General features: G+C 63.6%; 1 protein-coding gene across 2 annotated transcripts; it reads right to left on the bottom strand.

Annotated features, from left to right (window-relative positions):
* Window positions 1-119: 119 nt before the first annotated feature.
* Window positions 120-5546, bottom strand: Uap1l1 (UDP-N-acetylglucosamine pyrophosphorylase 1 like 1). 2 transcript variants are annotated; one of them, XM_005408576.2, is made up of 9 exons: window positions 5170-5535; window positions 4834-5038; window positions 4567-4742; window positions 4205-4377; window positions 3685-3878; window positions 3156-3296; window positions 2580-2765; window positions 1994-2060; window positions 120-1634 (listed from the first exon to the last, which is right to left on the bottom strand). In XM_005408576.2, the coding sequence occupies exons 1-9, from the start codon at window positions 5456-5458 to the stop codon at window positions 1542-1544; spliced, it is 1524 nt and encodes a 507-aa protein (XP_005408633.1). In that variant the 5' UTR covers window positions 5459-5535; the 3' UTR covers window positions 120-1541. The 2 variants fall into 2 exon arrangements, 1 of the variants encoding a protein (XP_005408633.1); XR_001231755.1 differs by having other exon boundaries at window positions 1609-1634; window positions 3224-3296; window positions 5170-5546.
* Window positions 5547-9922: the final 4376 nt, after the last annotated feature.

The following is a 9922-nucleotide window of genomic DNA, read 5'->3' as shown; positions in this document are numbered from 1 at the left end:
GGGCGGCCTCGCGTCCCCACACCACGGTGGAGCGCCGGACCCGAGCTCGAGGGCTCTGGCGGCCGCCAGGGTAGCCCTGGGCCCCGCCGCCCGCGCTCCTCAGCAAGTGCACCTGCCCGGGAGGGCCAGACGGAGCTCCGGGTTTATTCCGGGACGTCCCAGCTGAGCGTGCGGAGAGGGGCGCGCTTTCAGTCCTTGTCTCGGGACGGTCTGGGCTCGGGGATGGCGGGTGTTGGTGTGGAGGGCCCGAGGGAGAGCCCCGCGGGGAGGGCACAGCCGGGCTTCGCCAGGGAAGGATGAATGGGAAACTGCGGGGTACCCGGGACTCCCCAGCTCTGCGGGTTCACACAGTCATGTTTAGGCGTTTGCCCCACTGCTCGCGCAGCTCTCGTTTCGGCCCTGAGGAGCAGGTGGGCAAGGACTCCGGCCAGACGTGCTCGGTGCAAGCCCTGTGCGGGCCCACTGCGTGCCTGCGGTCCCCTGGGAGGCTACTAAGGCGCACGGTTTCCTCTGAGGTTTGTGGCCAGAGGCCTGGCACAGCCCAGGTGATGGTCCCCTCGTGGCTAGTGTGGGCTTGACCCTGCTCTTCCGCCCCAGCTGGCTCAAGGACTCCAGGCCACAGGATGAACCCCCCTGACACCCTCTCCTGATGGGGAAGACCGGTCCCCACTGGGGGCTGTGGCATGACTTAACACTCAGAGCTCCTTACATAAGTGGGGAACACAGGTGAATGAGAGGCACTGCCCTCAGAGCGGCCACAGCAGAGGAGACAGCCAGAGCCAGAGCCAGAGCCAGAGCCTGGTCCTGGTCCTGGTCCTGGTCCTGGTCCAGGCCCAGGGCCTGGAATGTGGAGGCTGCATGCCCAGCAGGGGTAGCTTGGGAGGACCTGCAACCAGGAGGCCCCAGTGTGGGGACAGGTTCTGGGGGACAGCTCTGAACTCAGCGGTCAAATCACCTGCCAGTAGCTGAGAGGCTGAGTCCCTGGGACAAACCTGGGGAGAGGCAGGGCGGGCCCTGCAGGGCAGCCTGGGCGGGGACAGCTTGGGCGGGGACAGCCGGGTGCCTCCCCTGGCTTCAGCTGGGCCAGCAAGGTAAGACCATCAGCCTCTCCCAAGTTGCTGGTTCAGCTGCCCGGGGGGAGGGGCCCACCTTAAACACACCCTGGGCAATGGGACTTGAGATCTGGACCTGGGCTGCCAGGGCTGTGCACCTCTTCGTCCTTTGTGGAGAACACAGGGCCTTCAAGATGCCAGGGCCAGCTTCCCCTCTGCAGCTCCTCCTGGATGACGTGGCCTCCTCTTGCCCACTCCCACTCTGCAACCCTCCTCCTCCCAGAGTCCTACAGTCAGAAATGAGCCAAAGGGCCCACACCAGATCTGCCGACGATGTAGGTGGCAAGAGAGGTGCCAGCCTTGCAGGGTACACCGTGGGGTACTCCATCAGGTTCCCTTCTGTGTTTGCAGGCTGGAGACACACGCCTGGAGCGGGGGCCAGGGCTTTGTCCCCACCCTGAGGCCCTCCAGCTGGCAGTCTTGGAGTGGTCAGGCCTCCTGTGACCTCAGCACTATGGCCTGGTCCTCATCCAGGATGAACGGGGACCAGAGCTCACGGCCTCGAAGATAGGCCTCCAAACCCTGGAAATCACAGGACACCATGGCTGAGTACCCACCCCTCCGCGGCCCACTGCACCCTTGGAGCAGGATCCCAGCTGTGCCTGGAGTACAGTGGAGGGCAGATGTCCCTCTCCCAGCGAGGCTCCCACAAAACTTGCCTGGCCTGAGCCTGGCCCCAGGCTTGGGTGTCCTTCCACCACCCCCCCTCAGGACACCTCACTCTACCTGCATCCCTGAAGGTCCTCTGTAACTCTAAGGGACCATTTACCCCACTGGTAAACTGAGGCAGCATCCCCCAGCACCCATCTCTCTCCAGTCTTCCTCTGGTTCATGGAAGCCAAACCCCAGGGAAACGCCAGACAGGGACAGGTGACTCTCACCTCTCCAGAGTAAGAAACTAAGGGCGATATCTCGCAAATGGCCGGAGGGTCTCCATTTTGGGGCAAGCTGTGGAGGACATGCTGGTCAGCATCTGGCTCTTGGGATCCCCAAGCCACCCAGTACCCTGCGCAGGGCCATTGTCACACACCAGCCCCTGCAGCCCCTTGTCCGTAGCTCCTCCCATGGGCCATGTTCTGCCCGCAACAGGCTCTGGTCTGTGCTAGAAATCACACCTGGGCACCCAGTGCAAAGCCTTGGCAGCCAGGCCCCGCCCCAGACAACACAAGACAGCAGCCCCCGCCCCAGGCCAGGCCACCCGGCCACTTGCTGAGGGTCACAGCCGGGCTTGGTTCCAAAGCTTATGACTAAGTTGGGGGCTGTGGAGCCCCCGCCTGCCCAGGCCCCGAGCAGAACTTGGGGGATCAGGCTGAAAGGCTGAGCCGAGCCGCTGCAGCTGGGCAGGCTGGGCACATGGCCGCCTGCGTCTGGTGTGGTGCACAGTATAGCAGAGCAGGGAGGCCCTGGGGGCCAGGGCCGGTCCCTTACCACCCGCCCGCAGGACTGGGACACACCCAGGGCACTCACCCAGGCTGCTCAGGAAGCTGGGCCCCCCGTGCATCCAGGAAGCGGGCCCCAGCCTGCAGTGCCCACTGGTGGTGCTGTGTGAGCAGGGCCCGCCTGGCGGTGGAGGGGTTGTCCCTGGCTGCTGAGTCGGCATTCTTCAGGGGGGAAAACTCCTCCTCCCTGGAGACTTCGAAGGCAACGAAGTTCCTGGCAGGAGGCAGGGCCGGTCATCACATGTCCCCGGGGTAGTGGCCTAGTATGCGCCGCCAGGTTCACAGGTCCAGGAGGGGCCCACAGGCACCGAGCAGGTCTGGTAGCCCCAAGCTCTCCCACTCCCACCAGCCATGAGCCGGGCCAAGGGGGAGCCCCAGGTGGGGAGAACACCCAGCCCTGGGTGAAGGGCTAAGGAGGGGCCCCAGAGTCCTCCGGGGCGTCAGCTGCCCATTTGTTCCCCATGTCCCCACCCTCAGAGTCCACCTCCACTGGGAGCAAGAGCACCCTCCCGGACCACCACTGCCCTCCCCGGCTGGGGCTCAGACCCCACCACCAGAAGACAGAAGGAAGAAGGGAAAAAAATAAGTGACTTCTACCACTAACTTAGCAAACTGGAACACATCAAACACAAACTTCTCCATCTTTATCCCGTTCGGTTTTAGCGGCTTTACCAGATTTCCCTCCTCGTCCACGTACGGGACCTTCTTCACAGCCACGTGTGGTTTCAGCAAAGGCTCAAACTCCCTGGAGCAGGGGGAAGAAGGTTCAGACTGGCACAGGTGGCCAAACGGGCCAGGCTGGCAGGCGGGCACCACAGGACACAGGGCTCCTCCCTGCATCCCCAGCACTGAGAGCCAGGTGCCATCAGCCAAATCCCTGCCGTGCTGTGGAAACTGGCAAACCCCAGGGGAGGGGCGGGGCTGGTGGGCACAGGGTCAGTTCACAGAAGGCAGAGGCCACCACAGAGCGTGACCACATCGGATCTTGTCTCCCACAACCTTCTCCTAACCCACTGGCCACTCTCCAGCTCAGCCCCACCTGGGCCCATGAGAGCTCTCAGCGCGTGGGGCACCGCCAGTCCTAGGTCAGTGCGCGGCCCTGGCTGGCACCGCAAAGCCCTCTGCTGTCGCACCTGGTGACCCTCTGCAGGAAGCCTCGCGTGAAGAAGTGGTTGCACATGTTGCCCGCACTGTAGAGCAGACCCCCGTCGGCCCCACGCAGCCCTGCGATCTCAGGGCTGATCTCGCTGTACTCCACCACTTGGGGGACGCCGTCCACCAGGCACACCACGCCCACAGGCTCCTCGGCGTAGGCCTTTTCCACCACCTGTGCCCACAGGGAGGGTCAGGGTCAGGTTGGGCTTGGCAGTGCTGGGCAGGGAGGGGGCCTAGTGGGGGAGGGGCCAGGCACGGCGGAGGGGCGGGACTCTGTGTGGACATGACGTACAGGAAAGAGAACCTCTGCTCCCCCCCCCGCCCCCAACGCGAGGAGGGCGAGACCCACAGGAGGCGGGACTGGCCCTGCTGATGGACGGGGTTCCGCGTGGGCGTGTCCATAAGGACAAGGCACGGTAGCTTCTGAATGCTCCCCGCTGAGGGGCGGGGTCTTGTGGGCGGGGTTTCCTCGGAGGCGGGGCGGAGCTCCGCGCTCACCTTGGCGCCACAGTCCGCGCCCCGCAGCACGCAGAAGCCGATGAACATTGGATCAGCCAGCCGCACTAGGATGTTGTCCACACAGTACACGTGCACGAACTCCACTCCACGGCGCTCCATGTCTTCGAGGACCTGGTGGTCCGCCAGCGCGCGGTACAGGCCCCCGTTGCCATCTGCAGAGCGACAGAGGAATGGGCCTCGCCGCAGGCTGCAGCCAGGAAACGCCCGCTCCGACCTTCACTGTCCAAACAGCTCCATGGACGTACCACAGAGAGGGCTTGTGACCAGCCCACGTCCAGCCTGGGAGTCAGGGCTCTGCGCCCTCTGAATTCCTGGCTGGGTGCTGTCTCAGGGTGGCCTACCTGGGGCCATGGCAACCTTGTCTTTCCGCTCCAGGATGGCCTTGCCGTCGAAGGTCACGGCGGGCAGCATGCGTTGCTCGAACAGGACCACATTGGCAGGGTCCAGGTGGAAGAAGTCATGCTCCTTGAAGAATCTGGCCGTGGGCCCCAGCGTAAACTCGCTGGTCATGATGTACCTGGCCGGGATGGAGGGACACGGGTGAGCCTCCTGCAGGGGCCTGGTCTGGGTCGGTGCTGAGTAGGGCCGGGTGGGGCAGAAGGACGCACCAGGGAACGGTGCAGTGGGTCCCGTGGCGCTCGCCAGCCAGCTGCTCGACTCGTCGGATCCGCTCGGCCTGCAGCTGGTACAGGGTCTTCCCACTGGGCAGCCCCACCTGGTACATGCCCTTCGGGTAGGTGACCCCCAGGCGCGTGCCCTGCCCGCCAGCCAGCAGCAGCACGGCCACCTTGCTCAGGGCGATCTGGCGGAAACCTGGAGGGGGGCACCGTGAAGGGATGCCTGGGTGCAGGCAGAACAGCTCCGCCCGGGGCTCGTGTGGGCGGGGTGCAGCAGACGGGAAACCCCGGGCCCCCCACACACACCCAGGACCCCGCGCCACCCACCTTCCTCCTCCCAGCGCCGCCGCGCCTCCGGGTCGCCGCAGCTCGCGCTGCCCATGCTCTCGGGGGACAGGGGCCGCAGGCGCTCGGCCAGGCCGGGCGTGGGGCCGGGGGCGCGCGCGCAGGCCTCTGCCGCCGAGGCGCAGTGCTCGCGTAGTGCATCGGGGTCCAGAGGCGCCAGCTCGGTCAGCAGCGCAGCGCGCGGCTCCGGGCCCAGCTCGGCCCAGAAGCGCAGCAGGTGGCCCTGACCCGCGCGCTGCAGCCCGGCCCGCACGTCGGCCTCGGAGGCCATGTCGCCGTCGCCACCCGCTGAGCTGGCACTCGTGACCCGCGCGCTCCGTCTGACCGGCGTCACGGCATCCGGAGGGTTGGTCTAGCTCGCCCCGCCTCTACCGGGCCAGTCCAGTCTGGCCCCGCCTCGTCCGATCCCTCCTTGCCCCTCGCCCTGTCCCTGTCTGGCTTTGGGCCATGTCTCCCGCGCAGGTCAGCCCCCAGGACAGCCCCGTCCGGTCCCAGGCCGCCCTGCCCCTGGTCCACCCCTGGCTGCGTCCCCAGCGTCCCAGCACTCTGCCCTGGGGAGCTGAAGCTCCTCGGGTTTGCACAGCGGGATTACACCACTGCACAGGCGGAGGGGGACCCTGGAGGTGCAGGAGCCAGGCACCCCGCTGGGGTTCTGAACGCGGTCTGGACCTGCCTGAGATCTGACCAGCCTTCTGCCCATCTTCTGGTCCTTCCACAGACAGGAGGGTCCGTCCTTGTCAGGGTTTGGGCCTGAGAAGGGCCTACGCCTGCTTCCATTCACCCACACCGAAGCCCACTGCACCCAGGCTGTCTGGGGGCAGAGGGGGGCCAGATCCAGGTCTGGCTATGGCTGGAGGAGGTGGATACTTTAACTACATATCAAATTTCAAGATACATTGATTTCTATGAAGTCACCTGTGAAAAATATGAAGCAATAGCTTTGGCTCTTTGGGGACAAACTTTCTTACAGAAACTGGCTTTGGAGCTGGGCGTGGTGGTGCACGCCTGTAATCCCAGCACTCGGGAGGCTGAGACAGGAGGATCATTGTGAGTTTGAGACCAGCCTGGGCTACAAAGTGAGCTCAAGACCAGTTTGAACTGCATAGTGAGACCCTGTCTCAAAAAAAATAAAAAATAATAATAATAGAAACTGGCTTTGTTAAGTCTGAAAATAATGCATGCAAATGGTTTTTAAAAGTCCACATGGTAATCTGGGTGTGGTGGCACACACTTGTCATCCCAGCACTAGGGAGACTGAGACAGGAGGATTGCTGTGAGTTCGAGGCCCGCCTGGGCTACAAAATGAGGTCAAGTCCAGCCTGAACTGCATAGTGAGACCCTGTCTCAAAAAGACGAAAAACAAACAAACAAAAAAACAAAACAAAACAAAAAAAACACATGGTTCTGGGAATGGTGGCACACGCCTGTAATCCCAGCACTTTCGAGGCTGAGGCAGGAAGATCACTGCCAGTTGGAGGCCAGCCTAGGCTACACAGTGAGTCCAGGCCAGCCTAAACCACAGAGTAAGACCCTGTCTCAAAAATAAAATAATATAAATCCATATGGTGCTGCCAGGCAGGGTGGCACACACCTGCAATCCTAGCATTTGGGAGGCTGATGCAGGAGGAACACCAGGAGTTTGAAACCAGGCTGGGCTACATGGTGAGTTCAAGGCCATCCTACAGGACATAATGAGACCTTCTCTCAAAAGAACAAAGAAAAGAAGCAAATCCACATGGTGTTTTAGGACCCGGAATGAGAAGTTAACATCTCCTACAGTTCTGCCTGGTAATCCCTGTTAAGAGAGTGCCTCCTTGCTGGCAGGTCCTGGGCATACATCCCCAGGGAGGCCAGCCAAGGCCGCTTCCTCCTCAGAAAGTTCTGTGACCTGCTGCCTTTCTGTATTCCCTGCCACCTAGCCCCCCAAGAAGGCCACAAACTCACAAAGCCGGCTGCTGTTTGGTTCACTGCTCCGCCCCTGCGCCTGAACCCAAGCCTCACATAATCACGACTGGTCACCAAGACCAGTTCAGGGAATATTTGCTGAATGGATGGTGTCTCTCCTGCTCCAACAATTGGTGCAACAGAGGATGGCACCCTGAGGGGTGGAGGGCAGGGAACCCTGAAAGCAGAGTGGGCTCCACGCCCTGGGCAGAGTCAACAGCAGCCCTAACCACCCTGTGGGGCTGGGCAGCTGAGATGGCAGGTGAATTCCAAGTCCTGCCTCAGGGTAAGGTGGGCCCAGGGTCAGCAGGTTTGGAAAAGGTTTGTGCAGCCAGAGGCACCTGCAGGACCTGCATGAACCTGTCTGGGCGGGAGGGGTACAGATGGGCGGGGGCATGGCTGACAACTCCAGGAACACCTGCTAATCAGCCACCTGCCCTTTGCCTTAGGGGGCCAGGGGAGCAGGGTGCAGGGCCCAGCAGTGGAGACCAGAGAGTTCAGAAACATCAGAGACTGGGCAGCAGTCGGTCCCTCTCTCCATGCCCAGGGCAGGGGCGACTTCATAGGCAGAGGGGCATAGGCCTTGCTCATCTCTTCCCAAGGACCTCTGGGCTGGCACAGCAGGAGCGTAATAAAACCAGATAGGTACCTTGAGAGCCCAGAGGCTGCCTGGGCCCCCTGGGTTAGGTCTGAGCTCTGGAAGCCCCCAGGGGACTGAAAGCTTCAGGGTCAGGAATGTCAGGCCAGGCTGGGAAGCAGAAACAACGGGGAAGTGGTCAGGGTCAGGCTGGGAAGGGCATCTGGCCATGCCTTCATCCCACCCTGAAGCCAGGCACTGACTCGGACTCCTCCACACCCTCCAGGGCCCAGCCGCACAAGCTCACAGGCCAGGCCAGCTCCTGCTGTCTGCACAGCGTGCTTGGGCTCACCAGGAGCTCTGGCTGCCCAGCACGGAGGGCCATGCCCTTCCCCACTGGCGGCCTCCACACTCCTGCTGGCCTCCATGCCAGCCCACAGTGCTGCCTGAGCCTCCCCATCCCACAGGCCGTGCTGTGCCCTGGTGCCCCACCCAAGGAGAGCACTACCACTGCGATCTCTCCTGGATAAGGTCTCCTGTGTGCTTGCAGACATCCACTGAGTCCCCACAGTGGGCCATGCCCAGCCCAGGCCTTGGCGTGGCCCTCCCTGCTCCAGAACAGCACAAGGAGTCATAGGGAAATAGCCACCTTAGCCTGGCATCTAATGTCAGGCATCTGACCACACTTTGGGGGTGAGGTGGGGGACTTCGGCAGTTAAAGGACGCATAGAGATGAGCCAGGAGTAGAGACGAGTGTGCCTTTCTGGCAAGAGAGGCACCAGGTGCCAGGGCCCAGAGGTAAGGGAAGGCGAGTGCCCAAGGCCCGGGGCAGGGGAGGGCGTGAGAGTGCAGAGGGCCTTCGGCTGGTCTATCTGTGGGGGGCCGGGGATGGGCTCCCATGGCTGAGCTCCACAGGGTGACGGGGCACGGCGCTTAGCTTTTTAGCCCTCCACCTGCCCTGCCAACGTTACCGTACACACACCAACTCTGAACGAGTAACCAAGAGCAGGAGGGGGCACAGTAGTGCTGGCCAGGGCAGCTGTCCCGGAAGCCTGAGCTACATGCCTGGGTGCTCAGAGCTGAGGACACAGAGGCCATGAGGCAGCTGCTGAGCCTCCCCAGAGGGACTGGAGGGGTGCCAGAGAGGGGCTAGAGGCTAGACAGTGTCCTGAGAAGGCAGAAGCTGCAGACGACCTGTGGGCACTGCTGTGGTGTTCAGTGGTGGTGGGGGTGGACCCAGGGCAGAGCTGAGAGGACAGGCAGAAGCAGAGAAATGCCCTGACCCCAACCTGGCTTCTGGGGGCTCCTGGAGCCAGGACGCAGGCTAGGGCCTGGGCCCACATCTGGGCTCCCCAGGAGGTGGACAGCAGATCCAGCTGGAAACGCAGCAGAGGCCCCAGGCCCCAGGGGTGCGGGCTGTGAGAGCCAGGACAGCTGGAGGAGATGTCCACGCAGGGAGGGGCTGGGAGCTACGGGAGTCGGTCACCGGATGGGCATCTGGGGACACAGGAGAAAGTGGCTTTGTCCTGCAGCCGCAGGCCAGGCCAGGCCAGACGGTCCCGCGGGGCTGCAGTGAGGACAGAGAGGCCTCTGTGAGGGGCGCCCAGCTGGCTGGAGCCTGGGATCCTCTAGGGGCTGGCTTGGTGCAGGAGGGGGCCCCCTCAGCTGGTGCCTGCAGCCGGGAGACCCTCAGGGAGGAGACCCCAGGGAGCTGGGAGGAAAAGGTGGGGCGCAGGACGGACCGTATCCTCCCACCGCTACCCAAGAGGCCACCTGGGTTCAGCTTCCCTGCAGGGCGCCAGGCCCCACCTCTGGGAGAAGAGGCGGGGGGCGGGGCGGGAGGAAGGGCTGGTGGGCGTGGAGGCGGGAGCAGGGGCCGCGAGGAGGCTGGGGCGGGGCCTCGCGGTGGGCGTGACCAAGACGCTGGTAGGCCCCGCCCCAGCCAGGCTGCCGGGGAGGCGCAGCGCAGGGCCCTGGGCCGGAAAAATCAAACCGGGACCGGCGGCCGCCCAGCCAATCCGGGAGCAGAGGGGCTCGCTTCGGCCAATGGCCGCCGCGTATGCTAATATGGACCGCAGCCGCGAGGAGGGCTCCATTCAAAAGTAGCAGCTATTGTCAGCCGGCTGCTCGCCGGGCAGGTCCCGCCGTCGGGCCGCGCGGGGACAGATCCCGTCGCCCATGGCTGGGGCCGCGACGGCCGAGCGGGGCCGCGGG

Source organism: Chinchilla lanigera, unplaced genomic scaffold (assembly GCF_000276665.1).
Source record: "Chinchilla lanigera isolate Chin_1 unplaced genomic scaffold, ChiLan1.0 scaffold00112, whole genome shotgun sequence".
Lineage (NCBI taxonomy): Eukaryota > Metazoa > Chordata > Mammalia > Rodentia > Chinchillidae > Chinchilla > Chinchilla lanigera.
The sequence above is the reverse complement of the archived record's forward strand: the minus strand, read 5'-3'. Positions and strand labels throughout refer to the sequence as shown.